The sequence below is a fragment of the Kogia breviceps genome, chromosome 2 (genome assembly GCF_026419965.1).
Source record: "Kogia breviceps isolate mKogBre1 chromosome 2, mKogBre1 haplotype 1, whole genome shotgun sequence".
Taxonomy (NCBI): domain Eukaryota; kingdom Metazoa; phylum Chordata; class Mammalia; order Artiodactyla; family Physeteridae; genus Kogia; species Kogia breviceps.
Window position 1 is genome coordinate 16576887 of NC_081311.1, and position 23976 is coordinate 16600862.

The 23976-nt window shown below is 36.6% G+C and overlaps 2 protein-coding genes across 6 annotated transcripts in view; one reads left to right on the top strand and one right to left on the bottom strand.

Moving 5' to 3' along the window:
- NHLRC2 (NHL repeat containing 2) overlaps nt 1–1391 on the bottom strand; it is a 66750-nt gene extending 65359 nt beyond the window's left edge. For 3 of the 5 annotated variants that reach the window (XM_067024598.1, XM_067024597.1, XM_059054834.2), the window contains exon 1: nt 731–1391. In XM_067024598.1, the coding sequence (XP_066880699.1) occupies nt 731–908 (178 nt within the window). In that variant the 5' untranslated portion in view covers nt 909–1391. The remainder of the gene's footprint in view (nt 1–730) is intronic. The other 2 variants (XM_067024596.1, XM_067024595.1) reach the window with 1 other exon arrangement.
- DCLRE1A (DNA cross-link repair 1A) lies at nt 685–22087 on the top strand. The gene is made up of 10 exons (XM_059054829.2): nt 685–1401; nt 1923–3037; nt 4968–6668; nt 8121–8254; nt 9569–9687; nt 12832–12972; nt 14465–14610; nt 15391–15545; nt 20342–20483; nt 21488–22087. Exons 2-10 carry the CDS (start codon nt 2572–2574, stop codon nt 21646–21648), a joined length of 3165 nt encoding a protein of 1054 aa, XP_058910812.1. The 5' UTR covers nt 685–1401; nt 1923–2571; the 3' UTR covers nt 21649–22087.
- The last annotated feature ends 1889 nt before the right edge of the window (nt 22088–23976 follow it).

A 23976-nucleotide genomic window follows, 5' to 3' on the forward strand; every position in this document is an offset into this window, starting at 1 on the left:
TTCGGTGTCATGCCAGGAGTCACGCCAACACCACCAGTCAAAACAATGCCAGTCCCAACCAAAGAAGGTAAAGTTCGGTTTCATTTATCATAGCAAGATGAGCTTCACAAATAGCACTGCTGGGAATATCAGTTCCCTCGGGCTCCAAACATTCACAGAAACAGTATTCAAACCTGGAGACAGGCCATAATTGATTCAGATTTTTAAAATTACAAGGTTCACGCCTTTGAACGGAGCGTGGCACAGTTAAGAAACTGGCCGATGCAGTGGGGGGAGGAGAGGTGTCTGTATAATCCAACTGTAGCCGTTCTCAGCTGTGAGGCCCTCGGCAGACGACTTAACCTCCCTGTCCCCGGGCCTCAGTTTCCCAACTATAAAACAGGGCTAAGAAGAGCACCTCAAGTGGTTTGCAGAGAGGATTAAATAAGATAATACCCTTGTATTTAGGGCTGTGTGTGGCCCATAAGAAGTGATCAATAAATGGAAGCTAGGATAATGCACAAAGATGACGATGCTGAGACGAAGATGCATATGCCCGCCCTCCACAAACCCCCGGTCCGCCGCCGCCGCCGCCGCCGCCGCCGCCTGGGGACAGAGGCTCGGCTGGGCGAAGCGCCTCTGCCCGGCGCGGCGGCAGAACCACGCCTCGCCCACCGCTTCAGGGGAGGGCGCCGTCCCCGAGGAAGGGGAGGTTCCGGGAGGGGTCCCCACCCCGAAGCCAGCCCCTCACCTTCCGGAAACTCAGGCACTGACAAGTCCTGTTCCCAGCCGTCCACCTTCTGCAGATACTGGTAGACTAGGCTGTCCTTCTCCTCCTGGGTGACGGCGTCGAGCAGAGCGTACTCCAGCGAGGTCTGAGCCGGGAGCAGGCCCGAGAGGCTGCAGCTCCGGGCTCCGGACGCCGCCATGTTCTCTCCGGACGGTCCAGAGGCGGCCGCAGAGCCAACGGGACGGTCTCGTTTGGAGGGAGAGGGGCTTACGGGCCTTTGGTTTCAAAACCGCACATTCGCCTCACTCTCCACCAGCCCCACTCCACCCTCACAGCACTTTTTCAAATGCTAAAGTACAAATTGACGCAATTCCCAGGCACGTAATTAAACTACCGTCCCCCTACCCCGCCCCTTCTAAATCTTCTCGCCGCAGCTGAGCCTGGACATTCAGAGCGCCAGATTCAACATGGAAAAGGCTTCTGGGCCAGCGTTCTAGAAGCTCCAAGAGAAAAATTCCCCACCCTTCACTTTGGAAATTAGCAGGTTTTAGAACTAAAACAAAACAAAATAAATCCGTAGGATTTAAAAGGGCCCTAACTTTTTTTCTTTTTGAAGTCTCACGTTTAGACCAGGATCAGCCGATTCGACACAGCATTGGGAACACGAAGCTGTTCCCGCCACGGCACGAAAGGTAAAGGAGTAGGCTTTTTAAAGTTGGGAGTGACTAGCCAATGGCCTTGGCTTATACGCAAACGCAGCATTTTGTTACCCCGCAGTGCTGAAAGTGCAGGTGCGAATAGATTGTCAGCCAAGTAGGGGGAGGGGGCACGATGGGAGCGGACGCAGCTGGAGCTACTCCCGAGGGGTGAGGGTGGCAGGTGGGCGGCCGCGGGGATCCCTGAGGTCCCGGCCTCTGTCTTCAGAAGTGGAGAGCACTGGTGGTTTTTGTGGAGCGAGCTGTACTGGCAGCTCCCTCGCTCCCTTCCCTGCAGGGGGTGAGGGCCCACTCCGCTGGCCTTGCAGCCTCTAATGCCCAAAGAGGAGGTCGAGCCTGGGGGACGCATCAGGCAGGTGAAGCTTGGTTTTGAGGCTGCTGGAGAGAGAGCTGATCGCCTTCAGGCAGACCACCTCTGCGGCCTGGAGTTAGGAGTGTGGGTGGCCTCAGTGCAAGCACAATTTCACGTACTTGAATTTTGTTTGTTCATTGTGCAGTGTTTGTTCATTGCCGCTGGAGGAAGATACTGGATTGACCCAGGAAACTGAAGTTGTTGAATATCCACCAGTCACGGATAAGGGCACGGTTTTTTTTTTTGCCAGTCACACACATTTGAGTATGGTGTGACTAGTGTTACTAGCAAACTGAAGTAGCCATTAAGTGTTTGGAACACCTGCTGAAACAGTTGCCCAGGGACTGTGGTTGGATTTGTGAATTATTTGGACAATTGTCCAGTTGAAAGAGAACTGACAGGAGCTTTATAACAATTTTATGAAGCTCCTTCTAAGATTGAACTGTTAAACCTATAATTCCCATTGGGGTTTAGTGTTCAAAGTATTACTGATACTACTTTTTATGAACGAAGTCCTGGAAAAAGCCAAGATACCTGAACGAAATACACACAATGGAAAACTCAGATGTTAATTTTATTGTGCTATAAATGAAACAGCAAGTGTTCTCAGGTATAAGGTTTGTAGTTTGCCAATATATTCATTATCAGAGCTTTAGATTCCCATCAAGTTGGTGGGTTTTTTTGATACTTTTTTTTCCTGAGTAAAGTAATTCCATTTAAAAATTTTGTAACAAGACATAGACCCTCAGTTTACTTAAGATTAGTGCTTCTTTAATGATCAAAATCATTTTGCCATGTTAGAGGATGCTTTTCTGGAACAAGACATCTGGGAATACAAATGCAAAAGAAAACCCAAACCAGTACATCCAAATAATTGCTCTGAGAATATTCCAAAATCTGTTGAGAAAGCAACAGATGGACAATACCAGTCAAAACGAAACAGAAATAAAAAAAGAACCGTAGAAGGTAAAAAGAAGGTTAAGGCCCCCGAAACGTGCCTTGGAGAAACAGACAGTCAGACTTCTGTCGCTTCCAGTCAGAACTCTAGTTGTGGAGATGGTATTCAGCAGTGCCAAGACAGGGAGGCCACTCCAGGAAAGCACTGTAGGACTCACAAAAACAAACACGTGTCTCCGAAGATACGACCAGTTTATGATGGGTACTGTCCAAACTGCCAGATGCCTTTTTCCTCCTTGCTAGGTCAAACACCTCGATGGCATGTTTTTGAGTGTTTGGATTCCAAAGCAGTCTCCGAGACAGGTAAGATTCAAAAAAAGATGATGGGCTCTAAATAGTCAAAAAGACCTGCATTAGGCCAGACATATCAGTCCAGTGAAACAAGCCAGGTAAGCAGTAAACCAAAAGTGAGATGAGATACTCAAAGTATAAATGACTTAACCGTAGAAGGAAACAAGGTAATGCATTGTTACCCTTCTTGTGAAGGGTAAAAAGATAACAGTCAATAGTATAATTGTAAAGAATGTTGCAAACTTGAAAACAGTTTAAATGCATTTTACTATTTCATAAGAGTCCCTAAAAATCTGTGATTGTTCATAAATGTTAATTGAGCACATATTATGGTAGATATTTTCACCTGCATAAGGTAGGTGGTATTGACATCTGATAGATGAGGGTTCTTAAAAGCTAAACAACTTGCCCATTTTGTTATCTTTTATGAAACAGACTTTTAGAGAATCATGAATGTAGCCTGGCCTTCTAAATACGGCTGTGTTGGGGTCATCGTGCTAATGGACAGAAAGAAGAACTAGGAAGGAGTGTTTGGTTATTAAGATTCTAATAAAATTGTGCCAGATGAGAATTGAAGTAATACGATGTTTCTGTTATCATTTAAACTATATAATAAATATCATGTTTAATATGTAGAAAATCCTACTTGTAGTATATGGAGAATGGGTTGTTATTGATGATTTGATTATTTAAAAGTTATATATACCATACATAAATTTTTAAATCTCAAAGAATCAAAATTCAGTAAAATAAAAATAATATTCAGTATGGCTTTCATGTTAACTATGCTTCAGAAGACGTTTTGTTATTAACTTCTAGTTCTCATTTTAAAGTACTGCATGAAGATGCAAAATAACTTAAAAAAAAATTGGCACTAGCCTTATACAACAGAGAAAGCCTTATCAAATGCTAGTAATTTGTTTTTCAGTGGCTTGAAAGTCAGAAATGGCAGTTGGAATCCCATGGTGAGCACTCAGGGTGAAATATCTTATAGATGAAGCCACCTCAAAGAGTTTTTGGTTTTTTCACTGATTAAACTCCTTTGATGGATAATCTCAGGTGGATTCTTCTTGAATTGAATTTAGTTCTATAACATATACTTTTATGAGGTGGTTTTAAGTTAATTTTTAAGCAATGAAGTCTCCAGTTTAATGTGACATCTTTTTTGTGGGGGGTGGGGGTCATTTTTTGACAGGCCTGGAAATGAACATACAAGGGGTGGGGTTTGCCAAGATGCTTTACAGACTGTTTCTCAGTCATAATGGTATGACAGAGAATAGTTTCCAGATTATTAAAGCCTTATTATTAACCAGTTTATCAAATTGAATTTCAAATCTTAGACCAGAACCTAAAATGTTTAGGGTATGAACAGCTCTAATTAAGATTGCTATTACTGTTTCATATACAGTGCGAATATTAAATAATGGAATCTAATTTGGTACTGCAACTGTCATACATATGTGTTGCCTGATAAGATAAAAATGAGGTAGAACTTTAGTCTGTGAGAGACATACCAGCCTTCTCTACTCTTTATTGCTTGAGCCATAGTGATGTAGTGAAACTGATGGGATCAATTTGTAGCACCTGTTTAAGAAATACCTAGTGCAAGCATGACATGCATTTTGGAGGAGCTCATATTTGTGAAAATTTTTAGTGGGGAGAAAAAGGTGTTAGTCTTACATTTTAGCGGGGGAAAGAGTATTTGAAAGGAAATTTAAAAGAATATATTGATTTAAAAATAATAACTAGCACCTTGCAAAACCATACTGGGTTACTGTTATTGTGTGCTGATTTTTTGTTTATATAAAGATAGCTATTGTCCTAAGGCCTCAAAGTTGGACTGATGACTTTCCACTTACATGTTAATTGATAGTGCTAATACTGTCAAAGCTTAGCCTGTGCTTTGATCTGGTAATACTTTTTTCTTTATTAAAATTTTCAGAGTGTCCTGATGCTCTTCAGTGTTCCTCAACAATTCCTTCTCATTACAAGAGATACACTCATCTCCTGCTAGCTCAAAGCAGGGCTGGTAATAATCCCTTCACCAACCCATCCCATGAGTCAGGTGGGAGTTTCAGTGAGACTAATTCTGGCTTTCTTTGTAGCCTTAAGGAAAGATGGTCTCTATATCAGAAACAAACAGATAACTTAAAAAACAATGTTCCCGCTGATCCCTTGTTAGTGACACAATGTCTAAGAAAATCTCAGTCTCCAACGGAAACTGATAAAAAGGTTTCCTCTTCGACAAATATCCAAACTTCCCAACAAGTCCCACAATTTACAGAACTTGTTAATAATGACAAACTGGTAGGATTTGGTTTGCATCTTGCTGAAGAATTAGACAGTCAAAACAGCCCAGAACACATAAATTTGACATTGCCGGGAAATGACTTTAGCAACTGTGAAATCTATTCTCCACTTCAAAGTGAGGAGGAAACTTATGATACAGATGAAAAGCTGGACGATTCACAACAGGAACGATTTTTTACACAAAGCTCTAAAGATGGCAGCAGCCTAGAAGAAGATGAAAGTAGCTCCGCTTTGTCTAAAAAGCTCCATGACCCTTTACTGAAGGACCAGGAGGAGAGCTGCCCGGAAGTGGATAGCTTCTTAACTCAGGATAAATACGATGAAGAATTGTATAGATGCAACACTCTAAATGATTCATCTCAACTTACTTTCCAAAATAAGAGTATTATTTTACGTGATGATCCAGCATATACTGATGATGATTTTATATTGTTTCCACCTGCATTAGCAGAGAGGTTTACTTCTCCTAGTTACCAAGCCACTAAAGCAAAACCTGATGAGCCAGAATTTCACTCATCTCAATCAAATAAAGATAAACAGGTAACTGAAGAATCAGCTGTTTACAATCAAATTTCTCTTCCGTTACTTAAGAGTAAAATGTCAAAACCTTTTGAAAGCCAGGGAGGAGGGTGTCATTCTTTCCAACCAACCCAAAGTAAAACTAGAGAATTTTCAAGTAAGAATTTCAATGCTAAGCACAATACGAACTCAGCATATTTCTGCAGAAAGGCATTAGATGGTATGCTAGACAGTAAAGTTACAGCTTTAAATACAGCGATATTTTCTAGTACACCTACTGCTGCTAAGTCTTTGAAAATATTGCCATCTGGCCCTAAGTGTAATGCATCACAACCTGCTACTAAGGTAATGAAGCAAATGGATATAGGCGTGTATTTTGGACTACCACCCAAAAGAAAAGAAGAGAAATTGCTGGTGGAAAGTGCATTAGAAGGGATGAACTTAAAGACAGTTGTAAGTCCTAATGAAAAGAGGTCCCGGCAGTGCAAGAGGAAAACAGAAAAATCTTTAAGTGATTTAGAATTAGAGGCAAATAATTTAAGTGAGAGTCAGCCCTCTGTGGAACTTTCTCGTAAGAGGTCACAGCGTCAAAGAAAGAGACTTAAAAAGTCAGATTCATTGCAGGAAGGAGTATATCAGAAGAGTTCAGGTCACCGTAACAAGACAGAACCTGGAACGGTCAAGTTAAGTAAAGACAGAGTCTTCATAAAATCAGCTCATGGCAGGCTGCAGAGAGGGAACACGAAAATCCCAGAGTCATCGAATGCAGGAGAATTAAGGAAAAGGACATGTCCATTCTATAAGAAAATACCTGGTAAGTTGAAATATCAAGGCTTACCTATATCTACGAAGATGCAACTTTTTTGAATTACATGTTCATTGCCCATGTTATGTGTGTGTGAAACAATTTTTTTGTGTGTGTTTACTTTTTATACCTCACTGACCTGTAACAGATTTTTTTTCCTATTTAATCTTTTTTACTCCATTCAATTCAGCAAATTTTTATTAAACATATTCTATATATAAGGTTCTATACTGTTTAGATAGATATTACAGATCTGACAAAGATTCATATAGATCAGCATAATACAGAAGGAGGAAAGTCTCTCTGTAAGTAACCCTAATAACAGTCTCTAAGCACTTAAGAAAAACGCAAGTACTAACTAGCTTCAAAGAAGGAAAATGTCACAGGTTATACAGGTCATAATAAATGCTAAACATTTTTCAACCATATCATAACTTAGTTTCTCAGTCTTTGCATGTTCTTATAATTTCTCATGTCTTCATAGATGAGTTAGTAGAAAAACGTGTTGTAAAATGAATTTTATTATTGAAGAAAACAGGTACCCTTCTGAAAAGAATATAAAACTGCCTAATATACTTGGTTTCAGAAAGATTTTTTAATATGCTGTTTTGATATTCTAAATCTATTCAATACAATTTGTTCAAAATATTTATGTAAAGAAAAGCATTTATGTACATCATAGTACCAGTTCTGTTTTTAATAATTATTTTGATTAATTTTCCGTATTTTAAGTGAGCCCAGAATTAGTGGGCCATGCGTGGATAGGGCTCCGTAGAATTGTGGAGGTATGTTTGTTTACCTGCATATCACAGTCAGCGCAGTTGTTTTTTCTCATGAACAAATTTCAGAACAGCTCAATCTTTTTTTTTTTTTTCATTATTGCTCCTCTAGGGAGCCTTTTTAGGCTTTTTGTTTGTTTGTTTCCCTTCCTCCTCCCCACCTCCCAGAATGAAATTCAAATACTACAGATACCCTGTTTATCTGTTATTGTACTGTGGCCCTTTGGAGGGCCATTAGATTATTTGAGTCATCAACCATTTTTGCCCCTTAGAAGCACACCAATATCACCCCCATTGAGAACTCATGTTTTAAAAGAAAGTTAGCATCCTCCCTTTGCTGTTCTGCAGAAGTAAAGGATTTTAGGTGCCCAGGAAGTATTGTGAAAACATTCAGCAAAACAAAAAAGTAACTCATTTGTAGCTTAGTATTTTTAATTTTTTTTGGTACAGTTATTCATTAAAAAGCCTATACTGGGATATTTAATGGAAACTTATAAGACTTATTTTCATCTCTAGTATCGCCTTTTGCTGAATGTATGTGGTGTAGATTTTTAAATTAAAATGTAAATTTAAGTTGGAAATGAGATGTAAAGGTGTCAGAGGGTTTGCTATATAAGCAAATTGGGTTGCTTTTACTTAGTTAGCTATTGCTCAAGCAGCTATGTTGGTGTTTTCATTGTAGGAACTGGCTTTACAGTCGATGCCTTTCAGTATGGATTGGTTGAAGGTTGCACGGCCTATTTTCTCACACATTTTCATTCTGATCATTATGCTGGATTGTCTAAAAACTTCACATTTCCTGTTTATTGTAGTGAGGTAAGTTTTAGTATTCTAAATTCTGAATTTGTAGAATGCAGTGAATTTCTAACCAGTCTGGTTAAAAAAAAAGGTAATTAAGATTGTAAGATCTATCATTCTTCTAGAAAATAAATGAAAAAACAGACTCCACATTGAGATTCTAAAATTAAATGAGTTATTGTCAACAGTTACAGTAGATTTTTTAAATTATGCTTTATTATGTGGAAACAATAAATACTGATACCTCATGATGTACTGAAACACGTAAGTTTCATTCAGTAAATATTTACTGAATGCCTAAAAAGATACTCAAGGCAAAATACCTAACTTCAAGGAGCTTTCAGGCTACACATTTGCAAATAGTACCACAATGGGATCTGTATTGTAATAGAAAAGTGAACAGAATGCCTATAAGTAGGGAGAAGCGGGGCTTTACTGTGTCCTAGGCTAAGGTTAGAAAACGTTTCACAGTGAAAGAGATACCTTGAAATAATTATTAAAAGGTGAGCATTTTAATGTGTACTGCTGAGGGCTCTGGCTAGAGTTTGATTTTATCCTCAAGCACTCTTGAATTATCTTCTTTTTTTTTTTTTTTTTTTTTTTTTTCCGGTACGCGGGCCTCTCACTGTTGTGGCCTCTCCCGTTGCGGAGCACAGGCTCCGGACGCGCAGGCTCAGCGGCCATGGCTCACGGGCCCAGCCGCTCCGCGGCATGTGGGATCCTCCCGGACCGGGGCACGAACCCGTGTCCCCTGCATCGGCAGACGGACTCTCAACCACTGCGCCACCAGGGGGAAGCCCTTCTTTTTATTAATGAAGCAACTGAGGCTTGGAGAGGTTAAGTGGCATGCCCCAATTCGCAGAGCTAGTAATGGCAGAGCCAGAATTTGAGCGCAGGTCTGTCTCGTTTCAGAGCAAGGCAGAGGAAAGAGGAGAGAGCCTTCCAGGTAGAGAAGAGTTTGTGTAAAGGCACAGACACCTAAGAAGTATGCCCATTCCAGGAACTTCAGATAATTCAGAATCACTAAAGACAAGATAGGGAATAACAGGAGATAAATCCACAGAAATGGTAGGGGCCAGATCATGAAGGGTTTTGTATGACATGATGGGGATAATGGACTTTTTACAGGTGAGGGAGAATCAGTGACAGTGTTTAAGCAGAGTTGTGACACAGTCATTTTAGAAAGTTCTTCCTGGCACTCGGGAGGGTTTACATGGGTATAAGTGGGAGAACCAGGAGATTATTAAGATGTTTGGGTTCTAAACTCGATATGAAATAAAAGACATATTTAATGTTTTAATGTATCAGCAATAAGCACATCCTGTTTTGCAGATAACTGGCAATTTGTTGAAGAGCAAACTTCACGTGCAAGAACAATATATACATCAATTGCCAACAGACACTGAATGTATAGTGAATGGTGTCAAGGTTGTTTTGCTAGATGCCAATCAGTAAGTATTCAAGTTACCTTAGTAATACCCTATTTTTAAATATTCAAAAGGAAAACACATTGCATGGTTATTTAAGAACTTTTCATTGGAACTATTATGCTTGATATTTCATAAATGTCTTATTTAAGTAAAATAAGAAACACTTAAGTAAAGTGTGTTTCTCCTTTTGAAAAAAAAATGTACCCAATTACAGGATCAAAGATTAAACGTAGAGAGATTCTCTAAGTGTTCTCTAATCCATTTTTAAATGCAGTTTAAATTACTATGCTTTATGTGAGACTCCATCTTATTTTTTAAAAAATCTTTTAACATTTTGCTGCTGTTCTTTAAGAGATAACCTTTTGCCATTTTCTTTAGTATCACTTATATAAATTAACAACTGGTACAAATTAACAGCTGGTACTCATTCAGATTCTAGAGGGTTTTTTTTTTTTTTTTTCCTTTAAGAAATCCTTTAGGTTTTTGATACTAAAATCTTGGAAGATTTTTTTCTTGTAAATTCTTTTTCTTTTTCCCTCATTTTTTTAAATGTAAAGTACTGTCAGGATTCACACTGCCAAAATGTAACTGTCAGTCAGCTGCATCTTTATAATTTGCATAGAATGTTAGCCTTATGTACCTTAGAGATCATAGTTGCCTAGAGAATTAAAATTAAGATTTAATGGGTTAGTTTGTCTCCTGAAAAAAAAAAAAAAAAAAAATTAAGATTTAACCTAGATTTCCTAAAATCCAGGCCTGTTATTTTTTCAGGTTGCCTGTAAGTTTTTGTCTGCTAACTTTGCTGCTGTTTATTTTTACAATCACCAATTATGATAACTCAGGTTCTGATTTTTTTTTTTGGTCAACTTTGAGGTACAATTTACATAAATAAAATGGACCCATTTTAAATCTTTGCTGAATTTTGACAAAAGTAGACACCCGGGCTTCCCTGGTGGCGCAGTGGTTGAGAGTCCGCCTGCCGATGCAGGGGACACGGGTTCGTGCCCCGGTCCGGGAAGATCCCACATGCCGCAGAGCGGCTGGGCCCGTGAGCCATGGCCGCTGATTCTGCGCGTCCGGAGCCTGTGCTCCGCAACAGGAGAAGCCACAACAGTGAGAGGCCCACGTACCGCAAGAAAAAAAAAAAAAAGGAAACACCCATGTAATTCCCCCCACAATAAAAATATGAAAAATACTCCCCACCACAAAAATTTTCCTTGTGCTCCTTCCCAGTCAATCCCCAACCCCGACTCTGACCCAGGAAACCATTGATTTGTGTTCTATGACTATGGATTAGATTTGTCTTTACTAGGGATTCATCTAAATGAAATCATATAATATCTTCTGTTTTGTATCTGGCTTGTGTCACTCATGTTTTTGAGATTCATTCATGCTGTTGTGTGTTCCTTTTACTTACTGAGTACTATCTACTGTATGGACACAGTACAATTATTTTTTCCATTCACTTCTTGTTGGACAACTGATTTTTGTTTATTGATCTTGTATCCTGAGACCTTGCTAAGCTTGCTCATTAGTTGTAGGTTTTTTGTAGATTCTTGAAAATTTTCTACATATGTCATCCACAAATAAAGATGCTTTCATTTTACTTCTTTCCATTTAGAATGATATTTTTTCTCTTATTTATTGTACGGGATTATGCCTTCAGTACAGTGTTGAATAGGAGTGATGTGAGCAGACCTCTTGCCATGTTCTTGAACTTAAGGGGAACGCTTTCAGTCTTTCTCCATAAAGTATGATGTTAGCAATAGGTTTTTCATAGATGCCTTTTATCAGGTTGAGGAAAATCCCTTCTATTCCTGTTTTGCTGGGAGTTTGTAATCATGAATGGGTGTTGAATTTTGTCAAATGTTTCTTTGGCATCCATTGAGGTGATAATACAACTTTTGTCCTCTATAATGTTAATGTGGTAAATGACAAAGATGGACTTAAACCAGCCTTGCATTCCTGAGATAAACCCCACTTGGTCTTCATGTATTACCCTTTTTCAAAATATATAGCTGGATTTGATATGCTAATATTTTGTTAAGGAATTTTATGTCTGTTTTAAAAAGTATATTGGTCTATAGGGTTTTTTTTAACTACACTTTTGTCTTATTTTGATATCAGAGTAATATTGGTCTCATGAAATATTCCTTCCTCTATTTTCTAAAAGGTGTCCTGTAGTAATTATTATTATTTCTTCCCTAAGTGTTTAGTGGAAAATCTCTAGTGAAGTCATCAGGGCCTGAATTTTGGGGTCAGGGAGATAAGGGGAAATTTTTAATTATAATTGTAATTATTTCCTGTGTTTTCCTAGAATTTAAAATGAAAATTCTCTGTGTTTCGGCAGTAATTTCCAGAACCCATTGTGTCAGGGATCCCCAAGACCACCTTGAGGCTCAATGGTTCACCAGATGGGCTCATAGGACACAGAAAGCTGTTTTCTTTGTGGTTACAGCTTATCACATTAAATGGACACAGGTTAAAATCAGCAAAGGGAAAAAGGCAAATGGAGGCAAATCCAGGAGAAACAAGGTGCAAGTTTCAAGGTGTCCTCTTCTAGTGGAGTGGCACAGATGTGCTTAATTCTCCCAGCGACAGTGTGTAACAACACATAGGAGGTGTGGCCAACCAGTGAAGCTCAGCTGAGCCTTGGTATCCAGGGTTTTTAATGGAGGGTCAATCAGGTACACATGCAACACCCATGGCTGATTGACCTGGGCTACTCAGACGCCAGTCCCCTAGAGCAGAGATAGATATTCACCACAGATCACACTGTTAACGTAGACTATCTTATCAAACTAGTAACACATGGCCCAATGTGTTAGGCATACAAAACACTCTTAGCAGGAGGAATATTTCAAGGATTCTAAACTTATCTCCCAAGGGCCAGCCAATGACTATTCCTAAGGACAGGCCTTTCTTAGGGACCTGTGGAATCTGCACAACACTGGCCTCCTGAATTAACCCTTTCCTGCACACCATTTTTTGTGTGTGTGTGACACAAATTTCCTTAAGTTAAAATGCTACATACCTTTGTAGTACAATGCTCTGTCATTGTGGTCAGCTAATAAAGTATATTAACTTGTTGATATTGAAATGATCACTCTTTCTTTAGTTGCTTTGCCTGTGTTAAGAATATTCCTTTGAAATGTTTGTGTTCAGCTGTCCAGGTGCTGTCATGATCCTTTTTTATCTTCCTAATGGTTATGTCATACTACACACCGGAGACTTCAGAGCAGATCCCACCATGGAACGTTCTCTTCTTGCAGGCCAGAAAGTCCACACGCTTTACTTAGATACAACGTAAGAGAAACTTTGTGTACTTCTTTTTTCCACCAACAGCATTTGCCCTGCATGTTATGAATAATTTGAACTTTTGCTTAGGTAATCAAAATGATGGCTTACTGTCAATTATCATTTTAAGTATTTATCAGGTGGATGCTGTTTGAAAAAATATATACTTAAGAACAAATTTTGGATTGCATGGCTTAACTGACTCCAGCTCAATTTTTATGTAATATCCTTTTGAAAATATGGTTTATGTAGAAACCTTGTTACTGAAACAAGGATGAAAAATTTGGGAGCAAACTTTAGGAAAACGCCCTTTAAAGTTATCCTTTCAAAGTGTCTGTGTAACTATTAAGCATGATTGTGAAGAAAAAAACAGAGAATGAGATTCTGTCTGAATATTCAAACTTACTTTGTTCCTTTCTCCAAAAGGTAATCTATAAGTGGCAACCTTGAATTCCTAAGTGCTACATAATGGTATAAGCTATTATCTTCTTTTATATATTGAAATACCTCATCAGTTGGTCAGAAATTATGTTAACCATTTCAACCTGTTTCAAGAAGTGAGTTTGGATGGCATATCTTAGTAAGAGATGGTCTTTCCACACCAGTTTTCTAATACTATAGTTAATTCTTCCATTCACCTAAATACTAGGTGAACTAAGAAAATAATTTTTTTTAAAAAAACTTTTTTTTGTTACTTAATTCTATTCTACATACAATTCTGGATTTATTTTGAGTATTTATAGGAGAAAGGACTAAGTCTTTTCTTAATAATAAGAATTACGGCTGAACAGCAAAAACAATTTTGAGAATTGGAAAAATATTTCTTTGATGTGTGTACTTTATGAGATTTTTAGTGAAAAAGTGCTTAATTTTCATCTCAAATATATATAACTGGTAGTCTTAGTGTTAATTTTTCATTGGGTGTTATTGTATTGAAGTAGACCCAACTGGATCTGCTGTAGTCCCATAATACTATATATATTTCTATATCTCCTAAAAGAAAATAACAACCAGATAAATATTAACTGTTTGATTTAATGCTACTTCATTAAATTCATGTTCAGTTTCATTATCTCAAAAATATGTATATATTTACTAAATCAGAATTCTTTAGTCCAAAAAGATAATCCCTATAAATCGTACTTCCTTTGATAGGGATTGGGGTTAAAAAAAAGAAGATATTAAGGCTTATAATTCATAGCTAAAATAGCTACCTAGAAATATTCTTGAAGGAAAAAAAAGTGCAGTTTCTTTATTTGAGGGTTAGAAAAGAAATATAATTGAAAAGGTATATTGAAATGTATAGTTCCATCATAAATAATCAATAGCTGGTAACAAATATTTTAACCACAGGCACTGGTGAGATAACTGTGGTGGTGTTAATGTACTATACTGCTGTTGTATGTAATTTTGCTAAAGCTTGTTTTCTAAAATAGCATCCAACTTAATGCTATGACTTTCTTGTTGTTCTTTTAATAAGTACCATATTTCCATATTACAGATACTGCAGCCCAGAATACTCTTTTCCGTCTCAGCAAGAGGTTATCCAGTTTGCCATCAACACTGCCTTTGAGACTGTAACTCTAAACCCACGTGCTCTTGTTGTCTGTGGCACTTATTCTATTGGAAAAGAGAAAGTCTTCTTAGGTGGGTGGTAGCTGTAGCTAATTTACTGTATTATAAAGATCAGATTCTTTTTGCATAAAGCCCTTTCAGGCTCTGTTCTTTCAGTTGATATTTATTTCCTGAAACAGTTCAATATTACCTTTGAGGTTGAAAGAAAAATTTGATAGAGTTTGATTCATTTAAATTTTGAAAGGCTTAACTTAATGGAAACATTTGATAAGTATGTTTACAGTAGCCTTTATATCTACAAAATGTTTACAGAGCAACAGTCCATGCTACATTAGTATTTTAGTAAACTTTGAAAGATGACTAGTGCATAGGTCTTTCACTGCATTCTTTGATGATAACCATCAATTAAGTATTTTAGAGACCAGTTTTAGTTTTTGTTCCTAAATGATTTTTGCATATGTAATTGTAGTTTGTCTACATAGTACTGTACTATTTTGCAAAGTACTTCCATTTCTTCTTAACTGTGGTCCCATAATGTCAAACATTAAGATGTGAAATGATAAAGCTAAGGTTTTAACTCCTCCAAATTTTGTTTTTTCCCTCCCTCTAACTCTTTCCATACATCTTATGTAATTTTTAAATACTAGGTCTTTAAAAATAAATTCTTGGCTTTCTCACAATTTATTTCACATAGTTAATTGACAAACCTGTTCAGCCTTTATGAGATATTATGGCAAAAGTGTGAATGTTTTGAATTTCTTTTAATTTGGTAAATTCTTAAAGTTAAGTTGTAATTTTATTTTTTTCATAAGCTGTAAGTTTACTATTTTTAAACTTTTCCTTTGCCTGTAGCCATTGCTGATGTTTTAGGTTCAAAAGTGGGCATGTCCAAAGAAAAATATAACACATTACAGTGCTTCAATATACCAGAAATTAATTCCCTCATCACTACAGACATGTGCAATTCACTGGTTCACCTTCTCCCAATGATGCAAATTAATTTTAAGGTAAGCATTCAAGAGCTATGTCTTTTTAGGATGAACTAGGAAAGGCAATCATGATGATTATAAACTGGAATCCCATTTTACTTGCATTTAACTTAGAGGAATTCAGTTACAGTGGAGTCAAAGTAAACTTTGCCCTAGAAAATCTTTTAAGTGGAATTTTAAATGTTTTAAGTTTGTGTGTGTGTGTGTGCAGCTGTATAGTGTAATTCATATGCCCTCCAGGAGTTTAAGAACTAGAGAACCGTCATAAAGGAAGAAACAAAAATGGAAAAGTGTGCAGCTCTCTGGTCATTCAAACATTTTGAGATTGTTCTCCATTCTTCCTGGATGAGTAGGGAAATGAGTGGAGAGTTCTAGGGAGTTCTTACTTCAGGTCTATTCTGTATAATATTAAGCCACTATAATATTGATATATGTTGAAAATATACTTGTGAGGATTAAATGAAATAGTAGAAGTGAAAGAGAAAGTTCTAGTGCTAGTTCTGAGATATAAGTTAAGATACATATGACATGACCTCCCTGTGATTTATGGGGGCTCATTTGTCAGATTTATTCAGATACTAAGATTCATTCCATTTACTAACGTTTTGACACCTTGCAATGGAATACATCAAACCTATGTATTAAAAGTAATTCAGAACATTATGTACACCAAAACATATGTTTTTAATTTTTCTATAATGTTTATGAAATAACTTTTATGGAGCTTTTTGAAATAGCTTAGGTGTTGATTACTGTATCTGTCTTATAAATAATAACACTTACATTGTGTAAAGAAAATTAGTATTTTAGTTCTATCCCTTGAGTAAGGAAATTCTCACTGGTGTAACTACTCTTTTCATGAGATTATGGTAAAAATTTTATGGCTTATTTTCATGAGTATATAATTCATAAAAATGTCAAGGATAATCAAGTCATAGTGTGGTCCATTGGTGTTTAAGCCAGCTTTGCAAACACGTTAAATTTGAGATGCATCCAGTTTGCATGGAGGCTAATGAAGACGTTGGTTAATTTTAAAATGAACACTGATATCCTGCGGAGGGTATAGCATATTTTTATAATTTTTATAAAGATTACTTCATGCAATACAGTCTTATTTCCTGCTAACTTAGTTTCATTTGGACAAATTATCCATTTGGGGGACAAAAGGGGTGGGGAAGTCAGAATATTATGGAAATGAAGGGACTAGACCTTTTCAAGAATAGTGTTTAAAAGTGCCATGTGCCGTGGAGAGGTCATATAAGGAGAAAATGACCTGCACAAGAACTGTTTCAGTGAAGTGATGTTGGAGAAAGCCAGTGACAGCAGAGGGCTAAGGAATGAATGAGAAGGTATGCAAATGGCCAAGAAGCACATAAAAAGAGGATCAACACTGTTAGCCATCAGGGAGCTGCAGATCAAAACCACAGTGAGATACCACTTTACACTCACAAGGATAGCTACAGTAAGAAAGATAGACAGTGCCAATTGTTGGTGAGGATATGGAGAAACTGGAACCCTCCTGCGTCGCTAATGAGATTTTTAAGTGGTGCAGCTGCTTTAGAAAGCAGTTTGTTAATTTCTTTCAAAGTTAAACATGAAGTGACTATATGACCAGCAATTCCAGTCCTAGGTATATGCCTAGGAGAATTGAAAACATGTCCACTTCTACACAAATGTTCACAGCAGCATTATTCATAAAAGCAAAAAACTGGAAACAACTCAGATGTCCATCAAATGATGGATGGATAAACAAAATGTTATATATACACAAAATAGAAATATTCTTCAGCTGTAAGAAGGAATGAATTATTGCTACATGCTACTATATGAATGAGCATTGAGAACATGCCAATTGAAAGAAGCCAGACACAAAAGGCTGCATATTGTGTGATTCCATTTATATGAAATATCCAGAATAGGTAAATCTGAAGAAGTAAGTAGATTAGTGGTTTCCAGGGCTTGAGGGAGAGGGAATGGGGAGTGACTGCTAATGAGTACAGTGTTTTATGGAGGGGTGATGAAATGTTCTAGAATTAGATAGTGGTGATGGTCACACAACTTTATGGTTATACCAACAACCACTGAACTGTACGCTTAAAAAAACCCAAAAAAACTGGCAGTTATGTGCTTTGAAGACAAAAAACAAAAATGGAATATCTGAAATCATTGCCTGTATTATTTCCATTATTTGTCATAGGTTGTTGGTATTGTTCAGTAGCCCTTCCTCTTCCTCCATGAAAGTGACCAGATATTGATGACACTTTTTACAATTTCATATCTTCAGAACACAGATGGAGCAGAGGCTGACAGTTACCATAAGACTATATTTTAGTTAGTACTTAAAGCCAATTTTTTTTATGAGCCAAAAATAGTTTTATAGTATCAGAGCTATTGACTTTTTTGTGAAAATGTAAATCTGATACAATTGTCAGGGTTTCTAAGGCAGGCCTGAAAGACTTAGAAACCCTATAAATAAAACCATTCGTGCTACCTAGTTCAACATCCCAAGTTCATATACGTAAGTATGTAGTTCACTCTCACCTCTGATTTAAACCTGATTCATGGGATGTGGTAAAACATTGTAACAGTAATGTTTTAGATGATTGTTTGCATACTGAAAAAATGACTTTAGGGGCATCTACTGAATGCATTTTAATCACAGACTGGTTACCAGTAAACAGAGACAAGTCATAGATCAGGGACTTTGTGTTGACTAAATGATAATAAAATTCCTCATGATAGTAGTTCTGCACTTGTGCTTAATGAAAGACTAGTGGCTGTCGGCAGTCTTCTCCGTGTGTTGGGCTTTTATGATAATATCCTATGTTTTTGTTTGTGGCACAGATTAATGATGTTTTCATGGTAACTCTATTTTGTCTCATGAAAAGCATGAAATTACTTCTGATTGGGTTCTCCCGAGTGTTTTTACAGAGACAAATAGGAATGGATAAGTTTGATGACCTGCATTGATAGCTGGACTCTCAGTTTATGATATTACATGTTTAATTGCTCTAAACCTGTTTCCTATTATTTCCTTTTCTTTGTGAGGACAGGAAGAGAGAGGGATTAGTAATTAAGCAAATAGTATTACAATAGATCCTAGACTAAGTAAGACAGAAATCTGAAAATTGGCAGGGCCAGGGATACGGTAATGAAAACTTAGTTATATAGCTATAACTTCAACTTTTTTTGGGGGGACAGCGGTTGGTAAGAAATAGGACTGTTTAATGGTAGGTATACAAATTAATAAAAGATCATTATTTGATGCAAAAGATAAATCAAAGGGTTATTATTAATTCATCAAGTGAAATCTTAATGTCTGATAAACACAATAAACTGTTCAACCTTTAAATAATAATCAAAAAGAAAAATTTTTTTAAAAATGATGTGTTTGTCTTCTACCAAATTGGTGTACTTTTAAAAAAGGTAATATTCCTATGTTGAGATTCAGAGAAATTTGCACTCTTCATCCACTTGGATAATAATGGAAAAGAGGGTAAATCCTCAACTATTTCCATTTCTAGAAATTTATACTAAAAAATGAGTCCTTTCTGAAGAGATCCATCTGTAAGTTCCTAGGTGCTGATGGTATAATAGATGATGAGAGTCTTAAAAAGTTAGGAAAGAGCAGATGGTTTCCATTAAAAAAAAAAAAAAAAAAAGACTCAGAGGTGGTGTTTATTGATGTCTTCCCCTTAGACTGTAAGCTTCCAAAAGGTGAAGGCTGTGTCTCACTGACCACTCTGACATCAGCACCTGGTGTTAATACTGGAACAGATATTTATTGAACGAATGAATAAATGGATGAGTGAATTTGTCTTTATGATTTCTTCAGAACTTCCTACCAGCATCTTTTAAAAATTCAGTAGAGTATGTATGGTTAAAGAAGAAAAAGAAGACTTCCAGAAATCCAAGATGACACTATATACACTTTAGGTTTTTCATTATTTTAAATAAAATTAAAATTTTATTATAAATTTACACTAAGCCTTTGACACTCTGGGTTGAATCTTTAGCCCAAAAAGTATTAAGAGTTTTTTTGTACCCCTCGTGCCATTATTATCTTTATCTGGATTTCTCTTATCTTTCAAAGGTTGAACCTTTGTCATTGATTTTCTGAGAATCTTACCTAATGTCCTCACTAATGATGACCTCAAGATTTATTAGCATATTACTTCTGATCACAGCACTGTGAAAAGTTTTGAAATTATTCTAGTTCATGCATAAAGGGTGAAAAGGAGTAAACACTTGAAAAGGGAACACTAGATACTATGCATCTTAAAATGTACGAGTTGAGTATAATGCCATTATAAAGTTATTTCCATCTTTTTATCCATTTGTCAGTCCTCTACTGGTGTATATGTATGAGGATATGTTTGGATTGATGTTTACCAGTGTTAATATCAGTATCTCTCATAAGGATAGTATTAGATGCTAGTATCTCTAATATCCTAATAATTGTAGGATTTGGAGAGGTGTTTGTTTTGTTTGTTTTTGCTAGCTATCTGAATTGTAATTTTAAAACACATGATTACTTATCTTTAAAGTTAAGATAAAGATAAAAATAAGATGCCTCATCTTATTTTTCTCAGACTGTACTTAAACTTGTTTAAGTTTAGATAAGTAAAGGGGAAAAGGGTTTTTTTTTTGGTGATTTTATTTTTGGGGGGAGCATAGCACTAGGTTTTCCAAGATAATGTTCACCAAGTGAAAACTCTGTGACTGTGCCAGTGTAACATTTTAATCATTCTGTTTTATTCCATATGACCCATCTTCACTGACCATTAAATAAATATCCTGTTTTTATTTAACAGGGTTTACAGAATCATTTGAAGAAGTGTGGTGGGAAATATGATCAGATTTTGGCTTTTCGACCTACAGGATGGACGCATTCTAACAAGTTAACTAGTATGGCGGATATTATTCCCCAGACCAAAGGAAACATTTCAATATATGGTATAATTATTCAAGTTTTTTACTCTTAATGTTTATCATTACTTACATTTTTTTAAAAGCAGTAAAACTAAGATCCAAGGAAAAAGAGGCACCAAAGAACCTTTAATAATTTAACAGGTTGAAATCATTCCTCATGCTCTACACCTGTATCTTTAGTATGTTGTAAATGCATATAAAGGAGTATGACTGTAGTAAATAGACATTGACTAATACAGATCAGTCCATATGTGTGAGCAGTGACATGTAGGGGAGATTGTAGAACTACTTGAAAGGAGGGGTGGGTAGTGCCATTGTGTCCTGGAAGTTTAAATGACGCTGCAACACCAAGAACAGGAAGACAGTGGATTAGATGTGATGACAGCAAGAGATACAGACTTGACTTTAATTTTTTCATCTTTGGAGGATGTTTACCATTGTCCTCAGAGATTGGCTTATTACAATAATGGCTGATGGAAACATTTTTGGATACTAGTTTACTCAAAACAGGATCCTTTCTCCCTCTTTCTCTGAGGTATTTGATCTTCAGTAAAGACGATAAAGAGATTTTTAGTACTTAATTTTTTTTTTTCCTTTTTATGCGTACAAAGCTTGGGGATGCAATCTGCTTACTTGCTGTGGAAATCAAGAGTCTTCTGCTTGTTACTCTTTAAATTTTACTCGTATTTCTTCCAGGATTTTCCTGAAATCAATAACTGGGCAAAGTGCTTAAAGGGAAGAATTGTTTAAAAAGAAAAGCCTACTTATAAATAAGAATCTATAGAAATGCATATTATTAAGTGTCTACATAGCAAAGTAGTAGAATTTTTTAATGTTCAAAAGTTTTTGTATCATTTTAATATTTATTATTTGTAAAAGATACTAGCAAATTTTGTTATCAGAAAAAAAGCACCAAGGAATTTTTGGCCAAAATACTCTGGATTGCTTTCCTTTTCTCTTTTATTCTGGGCTTGTGCAGTTTTCTTTATTAGTTTGATTTTTAGTAGGCACTGTCTTTTGTGTTGCAGGGATTCCTTATAGTGAACACAGCAGCTACCTAGAGATGAAACGTTTTGTTCAATGGCTGAAGCCGCAGAAAATCATACCTACCGTGAATGTTGGCACCTTGAGATCCAGGCGCACAATGGAGAAATATTTTAAAGAGTGGAAGTTGGAAGCTGGATATTGATGTTACCTCAAAGGACTCAGAAGTAGTTAAGTAACTTAGGCGTAGCTTGTTAGTAGTTAATTCTTCAGTGATATGATGTTTCACTTTATGTGAAAAAGCTCATGAAGGTCACTCATACAGCGTATTTTCTCATTTACGTTTGAATAGCATGTTCACAGAGAAGGGCCTCTCAGCATCATCAATGATAATTGAGGCTGGTCTGCCTAGTACCCTTGTTTCTTGCCCCTCCCTGTGGGGCTGCTGTATTCTGCATCCAACAGTAGGAGCGTAAACATAGGCAGGTTTGGGGACCAAAGGATTCATGATAATAAACTAGACTGAAAGCATTATATGTAAGTGATTACATGTCTTTAAAATTATTTAATATGGGGCATATTTTTATGAGATAAAGCCTTTCTATGTTATGTATACTTCAATAAAAAATTGATCTTAAATTTGCCATAGTGTCGTTTGGTTTTTAGGATTTATAACTGACATTTATGCAATCTTATAAAATTTCAGTGACAGTAATTCAACATTTGACTCTGAAAAAGATGACTCAAAGAGACTAGACAATTACCCAGTAAATGATGGAGAAAAGTTTGCGTGAATAATGTTTATCTGAATTGTTTACTCAAGACATCAGATAACTAAAAGTTTAGATTGCAATTTTTTTTTTAAGTGAGATTATGTAATTTATTTATGAGTCTTGATCTCTCCAACAGAGATTAAGTAACTGATCCAGAATGAAAATTTGGGGCAATACATGTTAAAAATGTTTTTATGGGGTTTAAATAAGAAAATGGCTAGCATAATGAAAGTATGCATGTATATATATGTGTATTCTTCCATTGTCTCTAATGAAATTAATTTAGGGATTCCTTAATGTTTTAATGGAAAATTATTTTCCGTGATGATTTCAGTCACCAGAAGAATAGTACTCTCCCTGAACTTTATTTTCATAAACTTGGATTTTACTTTCTTATGGCGGTGTTAGTAGGGAATCATGTTTAGGGAAGGAAAAGCATTTGGGGTCCAGTAGTAATAAATCCAGTGTAACTATGTTCTGAGTTGATTTCAATTACATATTTAAAATATTTTGACTTATTTGGGCTTGGTGTTTTAAACTTTTTGTAAGTCATTAATTAAGAGTTATAACTAGAAAAATAGCATGTCGTCTACAAATATAGGTATTTTTAACATAGCGGAGATGGCCAAGTCATTTAAGGTCTTTTTTTTTTTTTTGAGTAATAGTTTTTTCCTAGAATTGTCATTTTTCATTGGTAAAAAGATTTTTCATGATTTTGAATGTTTTACTTGGGAAATCCAGGCATGTTATTTAAAAGCAGCCTCAGCCAACTTATTTTCGAAGGCAAAAACATCTTTCTACACAATTAGCACCGTTATGGCAGGTTGGAATGATTTGTTTTGCTGTTATTATTGCAGAATATGCAAAACCTCATTTAGGGACCATCCCAAATAATGGGATTTATTTTACAAATAAGTCACAACAACCGAACTTTTCAAGGCTCTGTTGAGAACTGTTTGTGAAGTTCTTAGTGCCAATAACCTATAACCTAACACTTTGGGAGGGAAAAATTTTCAATTTTTTTTTTTGTTTTTTGGGGTACGCGGGCCTCTCACTGTTGTGGCCTCTCCCGTTGCAGAGCACAGGCTCCGGACGCGCAGGCTCAGCGGCCATGGCTCACGGGCCCAGCCGCTCTGCAGCATGTGGGATCTTCCCGAACCGGGGCACGAACCCGTGTCCCCTGCATCGGCAGGCGGACTCTCAACCACTGCGCCATGAGGGAAGGCCAAAATTTTCAATTTTAAAGCAAAACAAAAGAAAAAAATCTGCCATCAACCCAAAATAAATGGATGGCAGCTCTTGAACATCCTTACCATGTGTAGAGAGGAAGAAATAGAATTAAGCCAACAAAGGGGAAAATGCTTTACTATACATTACACGTATTCGGAACTTTTCAGAAAGCTCCTTTACACTCTTATCTAAACATTGAATTACCAGATGCACCGACACTTGACAGGATGTTTTCAAGTTCTCATGACTTTTATTTAATAGGAAAACCTTTTCCACTTGATGTCAATGCCTTTTATTTCTAAGTTATTTATCATTTACCCTGTATTTATTAATGTCCTAAATATGAAACTGGTTTTCAGAAAAACTAAATTATTGCTTTCTTCAGTTATTGAGTTATGTTCTTATGAACCAAATGCATTTAGAATTTCCTTATTTGGTCCTGAGTAACCATCTATACTAGACTAGGGAACTCCAAGTACTAATACCCAAAATTATCTGTCTTGAAAGACTATTGATATTGCCTTGTAACT

Bases quoted from the DNA above. Each gene is read 5' to 3' on its own strand.
- DCLRE1A (XM_059054829.2), top strand. From the start codon at position 2,572: ATGTTAGAGGATGCTTTTCTGGAACAAGACATCTGGGAATACAAATGC. The intron at 8,255-9,568 runs GTAAGTTTTAGT...CCTGTTTTGCAG, and splicing joins TTCCTGTTTATTGTAGTGAG to ATAACTGGCAATTTGTTGAA. The intron at 15,546-20,341 runs GTAAGCATTCAA...TTTATTTAACAG, and splicing joins TGATGCAAATTAATTTTAAG to GGTTTACAGAATCATTTGAA.